The following is a 19,375-nucleotide window of genomic DNA, read 5'->3' on the forward strand; positions in this document are numbered from 1 at the left end:
GCTTAAGGCCAGCTGTATTTCCATTGCAGAAGCTGGCGAATACTTGTTTTCATGGCATGAAAACGAAAGTCGACCATCCTCTTACTGAGTTTCAATATGAGCTGGATAGTGAAGAATTAACTTTTACTAAAGGGGATGAATGGGACGGCACTCCTTGGTCGTTTGACCAACACGTATATCAGGTTCAGCAAATTAGAATCAAGCTCGAGCAGCCGAGTCGTAACATCCCCCTCCAATCAAAACGATATACAAGCAAAAGCAACAGGCCACGTCAATTGATCAAAGTCGCACCCGCCATATCTCTCCCATCCACCCAATTGCCGTGTAGACCAGGCCGGAGGCGGATTGGCAAGTAAACAATGGCTTGCGGCTTTGAGAAGTTCTCTGTATCGACGATATGCAACTCGGAACCCATAGTGGCGTAATTGTTGGCTAGAGCAATGAGATACCCGTCACCCTCTGGCGCGAATTCAGATCGAGGCACGAAAACTGGTTCCTGCATGAAATGGGTGGGGCCAGGAAAATACTTCTGCAGACTCTTAGTCCGAAGATTGAGATGGCCCAGGGAATTGTACGGAGGAAACCCTCCTCCGACCACTGGGATGATGGCTGGCCAGTCTGTTGGTGCCTTCATGTCCATGAGATCAAAGAAGCAGTGATCATGTTTTGTCATTGACCAGCGATCATCGATCCGAGGAAACTCGCCATTCTCTTGTAAAAGTAACTCGGCCCGTGGCAATGTCAACTCCTCTGCCCTCGGATCGATGTGGAACCGGTAGAGAAATGCAGCGATCTCATGGGGACTGGGCGAGTTGCCCTGGGCATCTGGCCACCAGAAGAATACATTCTTGTCACTGACAGAAATGTCCAACAGGATCTCGCCGTCTTCTTCGTAGGCATTGTAAACATGCCCGGGAAAAGCATTTGGAGATCGAAACCACTACAATATCCGATGAGTTCTGGGCGCATTGGCCTCATGAGGGGAGATCGACTCACTCTGACATCCGAACCTTGGGCACCGCGACGGGGTAGTACTCCAAAGTAGACAGGCATCTCCGGATTCCACTGCCAGTGTTCTCCTCCTGCTTTCATTCTCTCCAGCTCACAGGTCAGCGGGATGAGCGGGAAGACGACCTGAGGCATACCATTAGCGGGGAGAAATGAGCATGAAGTATCACGTACCCAATTCTCGGTTACAGCAAAATCATGAATCATTGCAACCACGGGAGCGACAAGCCAAACAGTTTCGGTAAACTCACCACCCGGGCTCACAGAATAGTAGCAAATGTCAGGTGTGCCGTCTCCCTTTGCTTCATAGCCAAAGCCAACGAGCTCGCCTGACTTAGGGTCGACCTTCGGGTGCGCTGTGAAAGTGACGCTGGGGAGCTGGCCGTCGAAATCGTAGAGGCCCATAGTTTCGAGGGTTTCTGGATCCATCGCATATGGAGGAGAATCTTCCTTGCAAGCCAGCAGCTTTCCATTAAAGTATAGGACATTCGTGTTGGCAGTACTGCGGATCTTGAACTCCACGGCATCGGTGTACTTGTTTCTATATTTACCTAACGGCGTGTGTTAGCTGCTCATATATGCGCCATGATCTTGCCAAAACACACCCATGAGAGCTTTATTCACGCGACCTTCGCGCACCTTCTTCTCAGTTTGCACGTATCTCTGCTTGAAGTTGACTCGGCCGTCTTTGATCTGGAAAGCGCTGACATTGCCGTCCCCATTGAACCACTATTTTTGGTCAGAGAAAAGCTTCGTGGATTGCGATACGGAACGGATGTTCTCACTGGGTCGTTCTCGATGAATGGGACGTGTGGAGGGTCAGGCATCACACGGAAGAAGGTCCCATCAATACACTCTGGGATAACGCCCTGGACTTCGAGGTTCGATACTTTACCTTCAAAGCGACACGGCTTCATGAAGCCATGGAATTGTTCCCGATGTGGGAACATCTGGCTTGTCCCAGTCTGACGGGCCATCAAGAGACAGAAAACACGACGGGTTCAATACCGTATGCTTGAGATGGCAAGACCGCCGTTAATAATGACACGACTGCCTGGCAGTTTGCTCTACATATCTATTGTATGAAGGTCGTATTTTTACCTATTCCTCCCGAACTCCGAGGGTCGGCAGCATGAAAGCGATGGGAGTTTATCGTCCCACTTCGGCCTCATGCCGCCGGCTGGGAATCATGACCCAATTATTAAGGAGTACGGGCTAGAGCAAGATGGCATGCCTTGCAACATCGTCGAGGATGTCCTGCACCGGTCATTCGCAGCTCCGAAACTAGATCTTTCCCTGCACCAGGAGATTATCTTAGAAGCCTTTAGAATTATTTATTCTTTAATAAGAAGGATATTTTGTACACAACCTTTCGTTATATGTATCAAATTCTGATGTAAAAATGTAAAGAGGCTGTTGTTTCATTATATTTAAAACGTTAGAGTCTAACTGGCGAAAACTACTTAACCCGTTATATATATATTCGCGTTGTACCGTGTTTTGGGCCTAATAATAAATTATGATAAAGCAGGCCGTTCTTAGATGTTTTCGCTTAAAAAATTTATAAATACGAAAGTTAATACTTCTTATATTATATATAGCTCTAATTAAGTATAAAAACTCGTGGTTAGGATTGAACGAATTTAAATGTATGAGTGGCAGAAACTATGAAGAAACGCCCGCCCCGATTTTCGCACGGAGCAGAGTAGGGAACAACCCATAGCATTCCATACAAGAGGTCTTTGTCAGCCTTCCCTCGTCAGGCAACCGAGTCGTTGAATGTCAAAATCATTAGGGAGATACGTCTCTACTTAAGCTTTCGTCACTAGATATGCCCTTCCGTCCTAGTGAACGCATATCCTCGGAGCCATTAACCGCTACTCGTCGCGCGTCGAGGTTATCTTTGCATATGACTCTCCAATCTTCTTCAGGTACCCGAAATCGCGCGCATTGACCTTCTCCAGAAATTCCTCTCGCATCGCAACCGCCTCCGGATCCTTGCCTGTAAGGAGACGTGTGTGGAAAATCGCTGAAGGATTGGTGACGTTCTGGAAGACGTCTCGTCGAGTCTCGCCATAGGATTCCAACAGCGATGGGGGCTCATTGTCTACGATGATCTTCTTCAAATTTCGACCCAGGAGGGCGGCGTCCAATAGACCCGTGGTCAGTCCCAGGCCGCCGACAGGACTCGTTAACTGTTTTCAAAGCAGATGGGTTAGCCCGATTTATAGTCACTTGGGGGAGAGAAGGATTACGGGCCAGAAAAATGGAATCAAGATCAAACCTACATGGGCAGAGTCGCCAGCTAGGGCAACGCGGCCGCAGACAAATTTGTCCGCGCAGAGTTGGCGAAGTCGGTACAGGGAGATCATGTCGATCCTGGCTTCATCAGTTGATCCGGGCAAAAGCTTCGCCAGTTTGACTTGGGCCCGGGCCAGTTCTCGCTCCTTATCAAACGGTTCCTGTGGATCCAATTCAGACGTTGGAATCCCATAAGCTACTCGCCACAAGTTGCCTTTGCCGAGTTTCGCGACGATCCCCCAGATATCATCACCGACAACGGCATTACCGCAGGCCCAACCTAGGGAGGATAGGTCATATTCAAGGTTGAGCGCAACCATCTGAAAGTCCTCCCAGGTAAAGCCCTCCAACTGGACGCCGATGAGCTTGCGGACGGTGCTCTTTCCGCCATCAGCCCCAACAAGGTATTGTGAGGTGTGCTGCCGACCACCAGTATACGTCGTGACAACGGTGCTATTGTCTTCGGACTGCTCCAGTGCATGCAGCTCGTGACCGAAGCTAACCTGGACCTTCGGGAACTGGGCCAGACGACTGAGGATAATCTCTCCAACAATATGTTGACCTAGTTGGACCGGCCACATCGAAGGATCGGGCTTAGTAGGGAGTTCCGCGAGATAGCCTCCGTCTTTGGGACGCCGCCACTTGAGCCCTTGGTCATTCAGCAGGCCGGCTTCTTTAATTTCCTCGAGGATCCCAGCCTTGCGGAATTCCGCCTGAGTTACATCGAAGTATCTAGTGGTCTTCCGTTTCAGTACAGTTGTCACCTGGGCCCCGACCCCAGCCAAATCCAAAAAGACAATGGAGAGCAGACACAAAGGTGGCTTGACTTACCCCATTGCACGAGGCGACTGTACAATTGCATCCTCCCGTTCAAACACGGTTACATCAACTCCGGCCTGGGCCAGCAGTAACGTAGTAAAGAGCCCGACCGGGCCTGCGCCCACGACGCAAACGGTGCTGGAGGTTTTGTTCTTCCAAAGCAGTCAGCTTTAGTCCCTCTCTATAGGTACGATGGTAATGCGCAAGAATACTCACCGAGGCCATGGTACTGGTATCCGTGTGGGATAGGCTTGTAATAGGGGGAATATAGAGCCTGACGAAATGGGAGAGACTTCTGATGGCCCGAGTATTGTGTGAGTTATATAGGCTAAGGCGTATTATTCAGGAATGAATGGGCCACAGCAAGTCCCATGCCCCTCTCTCTCACCTCCCCCGGTAGAGACATTCACGATGCATCGGAACCATGGTCCCGATACAGAAAGCCCATTTCCATGTACAAAAACATTGTCGAGACGACAGCTTCCCTCTGATTCACCCCAGGATATCCGATTGATATTATTGCTCAACGGAACCTAAGTCTCAGTCATTCCTCATTTTCTCAAGGGTTTCATTGACGACCAATACAATGGACCTAGCGCCAACGTTCTCCGTCGTTTATAAGGAATTGGACGGCAGTCAGATCCTGACCGATATATATGTCCCCTCTATTAAGTCAGGTCAAGAGGATGTAACCAAAGTCCCAGTGATATACATCGTTCATGGTCCGTTACGATCTCTCCTTTCTCTGCTTGTAGCTGCATCCTCCTTCCTGACATTTAGGCTAAGCAAGCAAGACTACAAACAGGGGGTGGATGGCTGATGGGACACCCAGTGATGAATCCCAAAGCACAAATCGAAGATAGCTTGGAGAGGGGATGGGTTGTGCTGGCACCAGACCACCGCCTGTGCCCCCAAGTCAACATCCTGGAAGGTCCTATGGGCGACATCCGCTCTCTTCATGCCTGGGTCCATGACGGACATCTAGACCAGGAGCTGCAGGCGCGTTCGTTCCCTCTGGCCATCGACAAGCGCAAGATCATCGCCACTGGAAGTGCATCGGGCGGTCATGCCTGTCTCGGTCTAGCCTTTGACACAGGCGTGACTCCCCCGCCGGCAGCCATCATGGATCTGTATGCGCCCAAGAACTTCGCCCATCCGTGGTGGACCGGGGTCCGCGATAAGCTGGATGTAAACGCACCCAGTTTGACGCCTGAGATGGAACGAATGGTCTTCTCCGAATATCCTATCCCCTCGCGTGTGGACCTTCCTGCAAAGCCCGACAGTACCGGAAAAATCGTCCTCCAGGAGGCAGACTTATCCCAGCCAACTTACAAGGCTGCCAGGGTCTCCTACGCAACCAACGTTATTCTCGAACACAGGCTCTTAGATGTGTGCTATCCATATCCCACTGACCGGACCGTCTCAGCCGAAGAGCATTACCGGCCCATTGACCCGATTCTCAATGTACATCCGCGGTGGCCGCCGACCTGCTTCGTCCACGGGATTGATGATAACCTCCTCCCGCACACCTTCACGACTGAGCCTTTGATGAAGGCACTGCAGCTGAAAGGGGTTCAATGCAAATTCATAGGCATTGAAGGGGGGAAACATATGTTTGTGGTGTCCATGAACCGGCAGTCGAGGGAATGGGCAGACCTCGCAAAGGCGATGGATTGGGTGGCCGACGTGATCAACAGTGACCAGTGATCCATCAATTAAAACTAGCTGACTGGGAAATTGACCAGGGTAGGATGGAAGTTACTTTCTCACAATACCTCGTAACTAGTAAAAAGATAACTTTTACTTTCGATTTCCTTCTACCGAAATTGCCGTGCTACTCACTACTCAAGTACCAAAATAATCCCCACGGCACCGTGGCCAAATCCTCGTAAAAGAGAATCAAGACCAGATATGCCTTCAAATACTTAATTTTGGGAGCGGGGGCACTTTCTTTGTTTCGATCCTCCAGACCCATTTTAGGGTTAGTGGAAGGCGTCGGAAGCAGACTTCCGATGTACTATGGACCTTAAGCCAACAAACTTTTCCCATGACTGCAGCAGACGAGTCTGGCGCTTGGCGAACGCCGATTGTGGAGCTGCCACGCACGTCTGTAGGGCGGGTCTTTCTCGCTGTATCTTATCAATTCACTCACGGATTGCGGTCCTTCCCTCAGCAGATCTCGCTCAATAATGTCGAAACGAGCAGGCTCTCAAGCGCCTAAGAATAGCCGGCGGGCAGGGCGCGAGGCCAATCCAAAGCGCACCAATGCTAGCTGCGACGCTTGTAAGAGCCGGAAGACAAAGGTAACCCCCCAGGTGTACTTCGCGCGTGGATGGATTTTTAACCCCTTCTATCTAATAGTGCATCAATCCAGGTTGGTAGCCTGGTTCAGCTTTGCTAATGGTCACCTTTCGTCTGACTATGCCGTCCAAGTTCCGGGTCCCTGTAGGTATTGTGCCGGCATCTCTGTCCCTTGTACCATCAGCATCCGGCGCAAACAGCGGCCTTTCTATCTAGTCTCCGAAGAGGAGTACCGGTACGGGATCGAAATTTTGCAGAGATTATTTCCCAACGTAGATCTGAATATCGACACTCTCCGGGGGTTAGCACAGAATATGGACACCGTTCAACCCGCCGGAGCTGTCATCACCCAGTGTGCAGAGCTAGCAGCTGCCCACCCCCAACATGAATACACGAATGTCCCTTCAACAGTTTCTCGCTCGGATGGAGCTCCTGTGGAGGCTGACCCTCCACCGTCTTTGACTGCAGCTGCAGAGACGGCGTCATCGCTGTCAGCTCCCTTAGACGACTCTGAAAATAGCAATGACAGCCTTCTTGCACAACTATTCGTCCTGCAGAAAGCGTGCGTCGTGAAGGATTCGTTAGGAGCAACAAGTAAGACCACTCTTCTCCATTAGTTGAGGGACGGGATTGGGCCTGACCAACATGCAGGATACATCGGTCCAGGATCGGACATTCCCTTTATCTCGGCCGTCCGATCGTATGCTAAAGGAGAAGGCTTACCATCACCTCTCGGAAATTTTCAACACGCGATAAACTTGCCGCCTCCGTCACCAGAAAGCAGAAGCTCGATATCGGATTTCCCTCGCCCTACGTATCTCCCTCCGTTAGCCAGCTGGCGTCAGCATATCGATCGGTACTTCAGAGTGGTCAACTCCACTTACTGGCTGATATCTGTGGAGAGCTTTTGCTCCCGTCTTGATAGCACATACGCCACTCAAAGCTATCAGGACATTTCCCCTTCCTGGCTGTGCTTTTTGTACGCCATTCTAGCTATCACGAACCAGAATCCAGAGTCTAGTACGATCCACGATGGCGAGGATTATTCAAACGTGCCAGCTTCGGCTTTGCCGACTTCAGGCGATCCGTACACGTCGAACAACTATATCTCCATGTCCAAGTCATTGGTTAAAGAGGTTATGGACGAGGCCACCTTGGACAGTATTCGAGCATTGAGCGCCATGGTAAGCCCATATAGATAAATAAAACCGATATGCGTATCACCGAGCAACATGTTGAGCGCCTGGCTCCAACCCTCTGCTATTCTCCCAATGACTAACGTTTCTTTAACTACCCAGAGCATTTTCTTGCATAATCAAGGTTTCGCCGTCTCCTCATACCTAAATGTGGGCACCGCTGTCCGCATCGCGTATACTCTTGGCCTTCATGAACCACAGTCTTACGCCGAGATGACCACCATCCATAAGGAGACAGCGTTGCGAGTCGCTTGGACATTGTACGAGCTGGATGCTTGTATGTCTAGACCGTCAGGACGTCCGTGCAATATCGATCCATGGAGCTGGCACCCTGTCATGCCTTCCGATATGGTGCGCCAACAGATATACCCTTTCATTTCACTATCCGCTTGAAATGAAGTGGTCCATCAAACTAACCTTTTCAGATGGTGAGCACCGGAACCTACGATCCTTGGGGCCTCTTCAACTACTCAGTAGCCTTCAATCTCAAAGATCAAGAAATCTATGCAAAACTCTCGAGATTGCCCAACTCCGATGACCAACGTACGGTGCTGAAGGAAATAAACAGCAGTGTTACGGCGCTACAAACATGGTACGACAGTTTACCTCCTCACCTTCAGACGAATGCAACCATGGCCCCGCCTCACAAACGGCCCGTCTATAATTTGCACTTACGGTATTGGAATAAGATAATTTCTATCACTCGGCTGGCGGTCCTCGCGGATATGCAAAGCACGGCGTCATCTGGAGCGGACCAGCACCGCAGTCTCAGCCGGATAAGCCAGCTATGCGTGGATGCTTCTGAACACTCGCAGGAGATCCTTCAGCTCATGCACTCCTCGAATGACCTGTCGAGTCTAACGGTGGTAGACACGAAATATATCCTCGATGTGGCCTTAGTGTACCTCCTACTCCTGACTCAGCGGCAAAGTCCAGAGTTTCAACAGCGCCTCGACCAGTGCATCCGCTATCTCAAATCCATGGATAATCTTGGGTTCTGTAGATATGCTGGGAACGACCTGCTGAAGATTATTGAGACGGTCCGGATTCGTCTTAATAGCGGCGGTGACCGGCGAGACGAGGTGGATGTGCAGATGGATTCGGGTGAGGCAGACGTGTAAGTAACAATCTCCCTTTGTGCAGCAGCCGGTTTGTGGCCCTCCCTGGTCTCTGCGTATTGACCGTTGGTACAACAGACCTCACAATCTCACGGGATTTGGCATGGAGCACTTTTGGACCCAGGAGGCTTGGACGGCAGTCACCCTTGGCTGGAATTCTATAGCACTAAGCTCAATTTCTGGGGAAGAGAACCCTCTATGAGCCTTTTAAGCGAATTCAAGGACTTACAAACGTAGCAATTTCAAGTTACCTACCAACGTCGTAAATGCACGGTAATTTTCGGGCTTCGAGGGTCCCTGCACGACGAGAGAGGGCGTAGTGAGATGATGGTGGTACCCGGCCAATATGGAGCCTTAAATACTTTTGTCTATGTCGGCTGTACTATGGAGCGAGTGGAGTGGTGCCTACCTGACTTCTAGCAGGCCTACGAACTCCGTGCAGTTGCAAATTGTACTTTTACGCGGTATCTAAAATCCCGTGAGAGTACCATCAACGCCCATAAGCTGGTGGAGTCGAGATATAGACATTCTTGGTTTCGTTATACCTACCTCTCCTAACGCCAATGGACAATGACGTTTGAGCTGGGTTGATTGTATGATTGATTGTATGAAGGAGGAGTTTTTCATTTACCAAGTATAGGGTTACCAACCTGTGAATCTTCCCTTCCCCTTGGAAGAGGAGGATGACAGACATGAAGAACAGCAAAGAGGGCTCCCAGCCAGAAAGGCCGAGGTAGCCATACATGACTAGCCCAGGTTGCAATAACAGCAGAGCAGTTCCACCCTTCAATCTTAGTGAATGAGGTTATTTAATTATAGGAGTTAAGATGCCATCTGCATTTTCAATTTCCTAGCTTAGCAAGTATCTCCGGTAAGTCGCACTTCCGACTGGATATGACCAATCCGTGTATAATCCGCAGTCTTTCCCAAAGACAGAAGAAGGCCTGATAATTCTTTTCCGCGGTCAAATCACCCGATTTCTATATGATAATTTGTCGGTCCATTATTCAAATAACACAGATGCCGTCATTAATATTCAGCCGGAAAGCATCTATACAAAGCTCATGGGCCTCGAGGATTCAGAGGTGCCATCTGGATGAGGAGGCTATTACCTAGAGTGCAGTATCTTTTTCTACCATATACTGCTGGGGCTGGGATTCTCCACCTATACGGCTGGGGTCTGGAACCAAGCATGGGTTGATGGTGTGCCTCGAGGCGAATATAGGGGATAGTATAAATGAATAAAATTCTTCTACACCCAGGCCACAATTAACACTCAAAGCAGGATATATATTGTGGCTATTGTCCAACTTCCATCCGGCCAGAAATACCATGTTGATATTATATTTAGGGGCGACAGACTAATGCAACCGTTGCAACTGCTTTCAGGCCAGCCGGTTTATAATCTCAGAGGTGAAGCTTCCATACAGGAATATTTTAAACAGATATATCTAGAGCTTGCTGCAATGAGTCTGTAAGGGAAACGAATTCCTTCTATACCTTTACAGAGATACAATACTTCTAAGATAACTTTGAAGTTATTAATTAGTATACAAGCTAGGAGACTCGTGACAGAGGGAACATTTGGGTAGTTAAATTTATTTGTGGTGGGGAAACAGAGAGACTTTCTTTACTTGATGGTAAGGATATTTTTACAGATTATGTAGACGCGGTTCCTATAGTTAGAAAACTCATGTACATCAATAGGGTGGTAAAACTAAATATAGGAGGAGAACACGGGTCGTTGATTCATTGCAGACTGAGGAGGAGAAGCTTTGTAGTCTGAGGGGATACTTTGGAATGACGGGTGATTCCATACTTAACTTAACTAAATAATGAACGCAGGTCATCAGCATCTACTTGCTATATCATTTTATTGTCAATATTGACAAGCACATACGACCACAGGGTGTGGAAAACAGGGCTTCCCGTCCGCTCAGCCGTACTTAAGCCACACGCCGGCTGGTTAGTAGTATGGTGGGTGACCACATGCGAATCCCAGCTGTTGTATGTTTCTTTTATTTTATTTATTCTATCTACCCATTTATGGTTTGTGGTGTAATCGGGGTTGATTGCTGGGAGCTGGGAGGGGCCATCAGTCCAACCGCCTGCACTATAAGAATAGAAGTACAGGGTAAAGAAATTGGACGAGGCAATCACCGGTCAAGCATGCTCAGAGCGAATCAGCCATAATCAGAGCGGCGCTCCTGGCACAGTGGCCGTCGAAAAAGATGAGCTTGGAGCCCATGCCTCTGGATTGCGAAGTACTCCATGCCAGCATACAAGGGTTGGGTTTGACAGAGATATTGCTTCCTTGCACAGCCATGAGTGGGAGCTCGTACTTATCGAGTCCGTGCTCGCACATAGCGGCTGTGGCAGTTTTTGCCCCCCGCCATCCAGATCCCTGTTTGCTAATTTCTCGATGTCCTCGTCGATTGTTTGACTGGATGTTGGATCAGAGGCACCCATAACATATATTACACGTAATTTCTGTGCTCGTCACGCGAAGCTCTTGCTGAAACGCCAGCCCAATCCAGAACAAACAGGAGAAACAAATGTTTCCGGGGTAGTACCAACCTCCGTGTGTATTGTGTGAACCGCAAGGCTGTGCCCTCCTTTCTGTCAGCCTCGTGTCCCTTTGCAGATCCCTATTCGAAAGCCAACAAGGCTGAGTTCACCGCACGGCTGTATATTTACCGGGCCACCGCCATTTTCGAGGTGCATATCCCAGACAAAGACTGCAGGACTCGCGATGGCCCCGGGAAGCAGCACAACAAGTGGTCTCGATGGCTCGCAATCGAGCACTGCAAATGCAAGCCCCCAGCCCGAGCAGCCGCTCCCACTCAAAGAACCAAACAGCCTCCATGGGCAGAAACCAGGTCGGGTCCTGAGCTACCGCAAGCGCGCCGTGTATCTCCTTCTCTTCTACCTGCCGCTGCTCGTACTTCCCTGGATTCTAACGTGTATTATGATGTTCCGCCCCATAATGAAACCTTCCTATATCAACCAGGTCGGAAAGTACTCGGTGAGAGATATCTGGAACATGGAGCGCTGGCTCATCGCTACCAAGATAATTGACGGCGTCGCCTCGGTGCTGGCTGTCCCTATTGTCTCTGCATTGCTAGCACAAGGCGCTGTTGTCTATACCCAGCGGCGGAAGGAAAAAGGCCAAAAAGAACTTAACCTTGAGGAGACGTTTTGCTTTGGCGAATAAAGGGTGGTCTGATATTCCCATTATCTGCAGCGTGCTTGACGAGCACAGCCCCCGGAAGACCTCGCCGTATCTGTGGTATGGGGTTGGTCTTATTCTTCTCGGTAAGTGAGGGTGCGATCTGTGGTGATGTCGTGGGCTAATAGAATACAGCTGCTATCCAGCCACCCCTCAAGCAGCTGCTGGTCCAAGACGAGGCGAAGACAGTGGTGACATGCAATGACCAGCCTGGCATTGTCAGCAACAATGACTCGACCTGTGATACGTTGGGCTTTGATAATAAGGTCATTGCTCTGGACTCGGAGCCCTCGTCGCTCGCAGCGTGTCCACGCAGCACAGTCGTTCAGCGTACACTCAACAAGTTAATCGACGTCCGGAAGGGTGATGTCCAGCCCCATCTTTGGAGAGAGGTCAAGGAAGATGAAAACCGCCCTGTCGATGACCAGATCATGAGCACCTTCCAGTTCTTCTATCCAGACTGGTCGAGCTCTGGCGATCCACCCCCAGGGACCTTCTTCGCATCCCCTGTGGTTAATGGAACGACCACGGGAGTCCTGCGCCAACATGCAGCGCGTATGGACACTGATGTGACATGTATAATAGACAATCACTTCCCAGCGACGTGTCCAGGCGACAAGCCGTTTGTAAGCGATTTCACAAGCCCTTTTCTGAATGTGTCTGTCTGTACAGAGGGCAGCTATGACTCGGTCCCTTGGATGAACACTCGAGATGCGCAGAATCTTACCGAGCGCCTCTGGCTGCATATCCACATCGATCCAGACTCCATGTCTCAAACCATGGCCTGGGAGGACGTGCACCTCTTTGGCAACTACACAATACGATGCGATTCCACCTCACTACGAGGCTGGTTCGAGCTAGGAAACTATCAAAACAAGTTCGCCCACCAACCCATGCTCGACACTTGGCCGGACGATGAGGCAATGCAAACTCAATTCAACGACATCTCTGGACATGATGGCCCTAGAGACAAATATTGGCCTGTAAAAGAGTAGGGCTCTCTCCCCTTTCCGCTCCCTGACTCCTGGCAACTACTAACAGCTATATCAGAGGGTCAACCGGCGAGACGGACGCCTTTGACTTCGAGCATACACTCAGCCCTTTCGACACAGCAGACCGTCCCACCCCAGGACCCCTAATGACCGCTTCCCTGGCCCTGTTCGGCAACAACACCCTCCTCCATTCAGTCCGCAACGCAGCCAACGAGACTGAAGGTCTCCAAGCCATGCAAAATATCTGCGCACACGGCCGAATCCCCTTTTACGTCTTCTGGCCATCCCACGTTCTCAGAGATAGCATTCTAGGGCCCCGCTGTGACAGGATTCTAACCGAAGGTGCACTGGGAAACGATTTCGACCCAATCGACCTCTCCGAATTCGTCGTCGGATTCATGCGGATGTTTGAACCGCCACTCGCGGCAGGACAGCTCCTCGAAATCGCGACCTTCTTTGCCAACGAGGCTCTCCTGTCTGTCTCCGCCGAGGTCCCCCAATTGTATACCCGAAGCATATATACCGCGCCCGGGTATGTGCTTCTCAAGCCACAGCACTCGATTCCCGCGCTGGTGGTTATCTCGCTAGTGATTGCTTTGCAAGTGCTGGGTCTGCTGCTGTTGCTTAGGTTTATTTACTCTGCGCCGTCGTGGACGGGTTCCCTTGATGCTTTGGCGCTTGCGAGGATTGGGGCGCAGTTGCAGGGGCAGGGGAAGGATTTGGATTCTTTGGGTATGAGTGGGATGGTTGGGATTGGGGAGCGGGAGAAAGTTTTAAGTAGTGGGGAGAATGGCATGACAAGAAGGAACGTGAAGGTCTTGGGGCTGGGGGAGCCTGGGGTGATTTCGAAAGGGTCTCTGGAGGACACTTTTGGCTGTCCTTGATAGACAATAAGGTATATCAGGACTGGCCAGATACCGCGGGTTCATTCGTAATATGGGAGCGGTTGTATAAATGCATGCTACTACTGTTATATCAAAGGTGAATATGTGCTGGAGCGAATCCTATTCTATAGAGTATATAAAAAGTTCAGTTCCCGATATCCTTCCAGTGTAATGGCTGCTTCAATCCCCGAACCACTGCTTCTAACTTCCGTTCCTATTCTTCTAGTAGAGTCTTCAAAACATCAGCAGGTGTCCGTTTGGGAGCAGCAAGCTCTAGGGCCTCCTTGCTGGTTGTAGAAGTCGAGCACTTCCCATCCCACGCTGTGTCCGCGGCCTGTTTGATCGAGTAGATGACGTTCTTCGACTGCTTTGTACCCGAATATTGGTGCTCATACAGCATGTCTATGAAGGAGAAGTCTTTATAACTAACGTCTTTCACAGGCGCACCAATGTATTTCTCAATCATGTCGACAACCTGCCTTCCATTTATATCTTCAGGTCCATTGAGAACGTATTTAGCCTGGTTATGCACGGAAGTATTATCCTTCGACAGGAGATGCGCTGCAATAACACCAACTTCGTCAGGATCGATTATCCCGACAGGTGCATCCTCGGACAGCAACAAGCGAAGCGTGTTCTGCTTTCCATTGCGATACCCCTTGATAAACTCCGCAGCAGGGGCCAAGACCAGTGGCGTAAAGATGTTCGGCTGAAGAGACGTCCAGTGCAAGTTCTTAAACTCCGGCGAGCCAAGGAGAGCCTCGATGGCCCAGTGCTGGCGTGGGTAGTAGGCAGGGCAGTCGGGGCGCACGTTCGCAGCCGTGGTCGAGATTCTCACGACATATTTGACCCCGGCGTGGAGGGCATTGACGTGGAAGGTCGACTCTTCAGCGAATTGGTTGGGTTCATTGTGGGAGGCTATAAAAGCCCTAGTAACGTGGTGCTCGCGGAGCCAGTCGACGGTGATCTCAACCCAGTTCTGCTCAATCACTTCGACTCCGGGAAGCTTGGCGAGAGATTGAGCCACGGGACTCTTGGAGGAGCGAGTCAGAGCGATGATACGATGCCCGGCTAAAGTGCTGGATTGAAGCAGCTTTGGCAGCGTCTCGGTGACTGCTCGGCCGGTATTACCGGTGGCGCCGACGATGAGGATGGAAGGAGTCATCTTCGAAAATAAGATGTGTGTTTCACCCTGACCTATGCGAATCTATCGCTGTTGTAAATACTTATACCAGGAGCTTGTGGGTTATTTATCAGTAGCCCAGACATTAATAATGGGTAGAGCCAGTAATGATTTCAATAGTATCTCGGCCTCCCGCCACCCGCCGGCACCCACTCAACCAACTATGACGTCTACTCACAATTATACCATTTTTAATCTTGCTATCTATGCTGCGATGGGAGGACCGTATTACGGTACTGATTCCTGACTTCAAATGCCTGCGAGGCAACGTAAAGCCCATGCCCCGACTTTCTACTGCTCAGGGTGGGACGCCGATGGATCGCCGACGGGTTGCCGGTGGGTTGCCGGTGGGTCACCGATGGGTCACCGATGGGTCACCGATGGGTCACCGATGGGACGCCGATTAACCGGCGGGGGAACGAACTCCTTTGCAGCCTCTTCATTCACGGCATTTCCTAGGCAGATACCATGGACTTGACAGGTCTAGCACCAGCTGAGGTCGAGTACCTTCATCCCACACACTACGCGTTCCGGTGTCAATTCCCCGGCTGCAATGCGAGATACCGACGCAAGGCGCACCTGAGCCGCCACGAACGATCAACACACCTCAAGCAGAGGCATTTCTTTTGTTCTAGCTGTGGACATGAGTTTCAACGGAGGTATTACTTTTACCCCTTTTAATCAGAGCAAGCCTAACCCTAAGCTAATCTAGTGATACCCTTCGCCGTCATATCCAACGGCAGCATAAAATAATAGAGCCGCTCAATCGCGCGCGTCAAGCCTGTGCGGGCTGCCATGCAGGGAAGATTCGCTGCGAAGGGGGCATACCATGTGGGGAGTGTGTTCGTCGCCGAATTCGATGTTCGTTCCAAGAGCATGCTTGTCTTTCAGAAGGCAGGTCATCAATGCGATCGCCATCTTTAAACACTGGAGAATCACAGTCGTATTATCTGGAGAAGAGGAAGCGGTGGATCACTCGCTATTTTGAGATTTTTCATCCCCGCTGGCCTTTTGTTCATAGAGGATCTTTCGATGTGCGCCAGGAGAATCCGTTACTCTTACAAGCAATGATGGCTATAGGTATGTGGACGTCAGGGGAACCACCTGCTCAATCGGCGGCGGAGGAGCTTTATGATAAACTTGACTGTGCTTTACGGGATCAAAGGGTAGGCAGATCACCAATCCCATGATAAATCTGATTTACTAACGTGGATTTATAGCAAAATTGGGACGCTTCAGAGGCAGCGGAAGCCTGTAGCTCGTGCAGCTGGCCAATTGCCACATACCAGGCCATCCTACTGCATGTCATTCTCTCTATACTCATGAAGGCTGAAGGTGCTGTTAACCTCGACCTCGGCATATCTATTTCCACTACCGATTTGGCATTACTCAAATCACTTGTTGGAAGCTGCCGAAAACTAGGCATGTTCTTTTATCCGAACATGCTCGCCAGGTATAAGGAAGCCGACCTGCCCTCGTTTGTCTGGGTGAGTATCGAAGAACTCAAACGGTTCAGCATGGCACTCTACAGACTTTGTACAAAGGTAAACTCTCTTGCCACAGATAATAGCCTGCTGCATGCAAGAGAGCTCCAATTCCCACCGCCAAGTAATGATCCCTTGTGGCACGCTGCTGGAAGAGATGAGTGGGAGGATAATTTAAAGGACGAAACAATTTCCTTGAAAGATAACTTACAAGCCAAGTGGGTGTCAAACTTTGCAGATGTATTAGGCTTTGTTGGCTCATGAACTATTATATATTAATACTGGAAATGAAGATTTTCTTTATAAGGAGTGCATTAAAAAGGAGACTGTTTCACATCTGCCATGATTGTTCAAGGAATTGCCGATATTGCAGGAGAAAATGCAGCTGCTTGTGTAAGATGGAATAGTTAATGGGCGTTTATGCTTGATCAAACTTGAAGTGACCATAGAATCAGTCTACTACCTATCTGGTTCCCGACGCCCAGCCGCATGCCCCACTTTCATGTGTGTCGAGAATTAGATATCAGTATCCCAAGACGAGGTTGTACGTATCCAATGCAGGTCTGCGGGGTAAAAACGCCCGGGCTTCCTTGAGGCTGCGCAAGCTGTCGGCATCATTATTGGTAGGAAGTGTTTCAACCCGGGTGAATGCCAGGCAGAATCTCTGCAGGTGCTAGCCCAATACAGATTCTATGAGGCTCCAATCTGCCTTGCTGTCAATGCACGTTACGGGTTTGCCCAAAGCCTTGTGCGGCTGAGCGTGACAACGCAAGGCTCATTCAGATAGCAACATTATCTAGTTATATTAGTCTGCCTCCTGCGGCAAATATTCATGGATAGACTGCCGGATATTCGCACTTGTCTCTTTCATCCACTGCCTTCACAGAAAAATAGCAGAAATATCCAGCAAAATGGGCGAGCAACCTCCAGGTATGCCAGTTTGGGATCCCCGTCTTAGTACTTCCTATTCACCAGTCTATCAGGTCCTCAAGATGGCGAGGCCGCGCCCGGATCCATCTGTGAAACGTACGAGCTGTATCAAACAGCTCCAGACAGGCGAGGTCGCCCATCATGGACCCACGAACTGCCGAACGATCTGGTTACGCCCGCAGAAAACTCTCTTTCGAGCAAATACGCATTGCTCGTACGCAAGGTCAAGTGCTACGACGGGAAACGAAGCCTCAAAATGCATTCAATTGTGATCCAGAGTGAATTGCTCAAGAAATTCCTCGCCCGCGTCATGGACAACTATCGCGGACTCACCTTGACGCTCGATCGCGTTGAGATCGAAGCCCCATTCAAGCCCTTTGTTCACCGTTGGAAGCAATTCTGCGAAGCCACGGAGAGCGAAAAGGACGCGACGACCTTGCAACATGCTAGGCTGCTACATGGAGTCTTGAACGAAGAGCTGAAGGACACAATCTCTCGGAGGAACGACCTCGTTCAGAACGGCGTGATGACGATTGACCTTGTCTGGGCCCTGTTTGAGCCTGGGTCGCCTATACTGAGTGTTGTGGATGGCCACCAGCGTGCCTTTGAGTTCCAGTCTGGCAGCTTCGACAGAAATGGAAACTATGTGATCAGCTCACAATACATCGACTGGGATGGTGCGAAGTTTGGGTACTCGACAGCAAGCCTTCAAATCAAATCCTATGAAGGAACGTTACCAATTGCGAATCTATCGGTCTGCCCTCTAGTCTTTCACAGCAACGCAGCACGCCTCAGACGCGATCTCGCTAGTCGTGGTCAGCTCTGGGAGGGATATCGCGGTTATCACTACAAGCAGTATGAGGGACCTGCGAAAGGCTTCGATCGGTTTTCTGGGCGTGAGACGAAGCTCAACATTCGAGGCCGCATCGTTATCGACACGGAAGCCTATAACACCTTCGAACCAGAGGGTGGAATATCACTCTCGGGCACGATAGATGGCGCTCTTTCCGAGGACCAGCAGCTCATCGCAACTCCAATCCTTAGGGGCTACGCCCTTCAAGAGAAAGCCTGGGTCGGCGTCTTTGTTGACCGCGTGCAGGATATCACCTGGGATACAATGGCCTTCGATTCTTTGGTTCTCCCCCATGCGCAACAGGGATTCAAGAGGCTCATCCTTGGAATGGCGCAGGTTCAGTCTCGCAAGCGTGGTACCTTTGACGATGTTATCCAAGGCAAAGGACGGGGGGTCATCATGCTGCTAAGAGGCCCTCCTGGGGTCGGCAAAACCCTCACAGCGGAGAGCGTTGCGGAAGTTATGAAAGTGCCTCTCTACATCCTCAGCGCAGGCGACCTTGGTACAGACCCCAAGGCAGTCGAGGCCAAGCTGAGAGATATCATGAGCATGATCCCTCGATGGGGGGCCACCGTCCTCCTGGACGAGGCTGATGTCTTCATGGAAGCCCGCGACACAGTTGACTTGAAGAGAAACGAACTGGTCTCCATCTTCCTAAGACTACTAGAGTATTACGAGGTTGGACTCCCTAACATTGACCCCAAAACCATGGACTGACTGTTTAACGCCAGGGAATTCTGTTTCTTACAACCAACCGCGCCGAGCAAATCGATCCTGCTTTTGAATCACGCATCCACTTGTCCATTCGCTATCCAGAGCTCACTCCAGAATCAAGACGCCAGATCTGGAGCCAGCTCATAGCGGCGAGAGACATCCAGCCATTCTCAGATGCAGAGCTTGACTACGTCTCGAATCTGGAACTCAACGGCAGACAGATCAAGAATGTGCTAAAAACTGCACATCTTATGGCACAGGCAGAGGCATGTCAATTGAAATATGAACACGTGCGGATTGTCCTGGATTTGAGAGATCGCGTGGGTTCTTGATTCCCACCCGTATCCAGGGCCAGTTTGGTTC

General features: G+C 50.3%; 8 protein-coding genes across 8 annotated transcripts, besides 1 other annotated feature; 5 read left to right on the forward strand and 3 right to left on the reverse strand.

Moving 5' to 3' along the window:
- Positions 1 to 271: 271 nt before the first annotated feature.
- On the reverse strand, positions 272 to 1,985 carry ASPVEDRAFT_120230 (carotenoid oxygenase family protein; the record flags this gene model as incomplete). Its single annotated transcript, XM_040805780.1, has 5 exons — positions 272 to 940; positions 997 to 1,134; positions 1,183 to 1,559; positions 1,614 to 1,737; positions 1,794 to 1,985. The coding sequence occupies 5 exons, from the start codon at positions 1,983 to 1,985 to the stop codon at positions 272 to 274; spliced, it is 1,500 nt and encodes a 499-aa protein (XP_040662235.1).
- A 900-nt stretch (positions 1,986 to 2,885) lies between these two features.
- Positions 2,886 to 4,353, reverse strand: ASPVEDRAFT_78242 (FAD-dependent oxidoreductase; the record flags this gene model as incomplete). Its single annotated transcript, XM_040816508.1, has 4 exons — positions 2,886 to 3,203; positions 3,297 to 4,041; positions 4,141 to 4,280; positions 4,345 to 4,353. 4 exons carry the CDS (start codon positions 4,351 to 4,353, stop codon positions 2,886 to 2,888), a joined length of 1,212 nt encoding a protein of 403 aa, XP_040662236.1.
- A 373-nt stretch (positions 4,354 to 4,726) lies between these two features.
- ASPVEDRAFT_98181 (alpha/beta hydrolase) lies at positions 4,727 to 5,820 on the forward strand (the record flags this gene model as incomplete). The annotated part of the gene is made up of 2 exons (XM_040818792.1): positions 4,727 to 4,850; positions 4,934 to 5,820. Coding segments are annotated over 2 exons (1,011 nt in total), but the record flags the coding sequence as incomplete, so codon positions are not given.
- Positions 5,821 to 6,279: 459 nt separating this feature from the next.
- Positions 6,280 to 8,945, forward strand: ASPVEDRAFT_145967 (Zn(II)2Cys6 transcription factor; the record flags this gene model as incomplete). Its single annotated transcript, XM_040808076.1, has 7 exons — positions 6,280 to 6,431; positions 6,490 to 6,502; positions 6,562 to 7,023; positions 7,081 to 7,613; positions 7,728 to 7,976; positions 8,051 to 8,742; positions 8,822 to 8,945. The coding sequence occupies exons 1-7, from the start codon at positions 6,318 to 6,320 to the stop codon at positions 8,943 to 8,945; spliced, it is 2,187 nt and encodes a 728-aa protein (XP_040662238.1). The 5' UTR covers positions 6,280 to 6,317.
- A 1,772-nt stretch (positions 8,946 to 10,717) lies between these two features.
- Positions 10,718 to 10,936: a sequence feature (Protein overlapping with rRNA (ASPVEDRAFT_238650, OJI96476.1) was converted to a misc_feature.).
- Positions 10,937 to 11,495: 559 nt separating this feature from the next.
- On the forward strand, positions 11,496 to 13,848 carry ASPVEDRAFT_78245 (uncharacterized protein; the record flags this gene model as incomplete). Its single annotated transcript, XM_040816509.1, has 4 exons — positions 11,496 to 11,938; positions 11,988 to 12,058; positions 12,108 to 12,963; positions 13,023 to 13,848. The coding sequence occupies 4 exons, from the start codon at positions 11,496 to 11,498 to the stop codon at positions 13,846 to 13,848; spliced, it is 2,196 nt and encodes a 731-aa protein (XP_040662240.1).
- Positions 13,849 to 14,062: 214 nt separating this feature from the next.
- Positions 14,063 to 15,013, reverse strand: ASPVEDRAFT_145969 (NmrA-like family protein; the record flags this gene model as incomplete). Its single annotated transcript, XM_040808077.1, has 1 exon — positions 14,063 to 15,013. One exon carries the CDS (start codon positions 15,011 to 15,013, stop codon positions 14,063 to 14,065), a length of 951 nt encoding a protein of 316 aa, XP_040662241.1.
- A 486-nt stretch (positions 15,014 to 15,499) lies between these two features.
- Positions 15,500 to 16,779, forward strand: ASPVEDRAFT_48661 (Zn(II)2Cys6 transcription factor; the record flags this gene model as incomplete). The annotated part of the gene is made up of 3 exons (XM_040814053.1): positions 15,500 to 15,690; positions 15,744 to 16,197; positions 16,252 to 16,779. The coding sequence occupies 3 exons, from the start codon at positions 15,500 to 15,502 to the stop codon at positions 16,777 to 16,779; spliced, it is 1,173 nt and encodes a 390-aa protein (XP_040662242.1).
- Positions 16,780 to 17,426: 647 nt separating this feature from the next.
- On the forward strand, positions 17,427 to 19,344 carry ASPVEDRAFT_48662 (ATP-binding protein; the record flags this gene model as incomplete). Its single annotated transcript, XM_040814054.1, has 3 exons — positions 17,427 to 17,445; positions 17,499 to 18,976; positions 19,030 to 19,344. 3 exons carry the CDS (start codon positions 17,427 to 17,429, stop codon positions 19,342 to 19,344), a joined length of 1,812 nt encoding a protein of 603 aa, XP_040662243.1.
- Positions 19,345 to 19,375: the final 31 nt, after the last annotated feature.

This window comes from Aspergillus versicolor (assembly GCF_001890125.1).
Source record: "Aspergillus versicolor CBS 583.65 unplaced genomic scaffold ASPVEscaffold_1, whole genome shotgun sequence".
NCBI lineage: Eukaryota > Fungi > Ascomycota > Eurotiomycetes > Eurotiales > Aspergillaceae > Aspergillus > Aspergillus versicolor.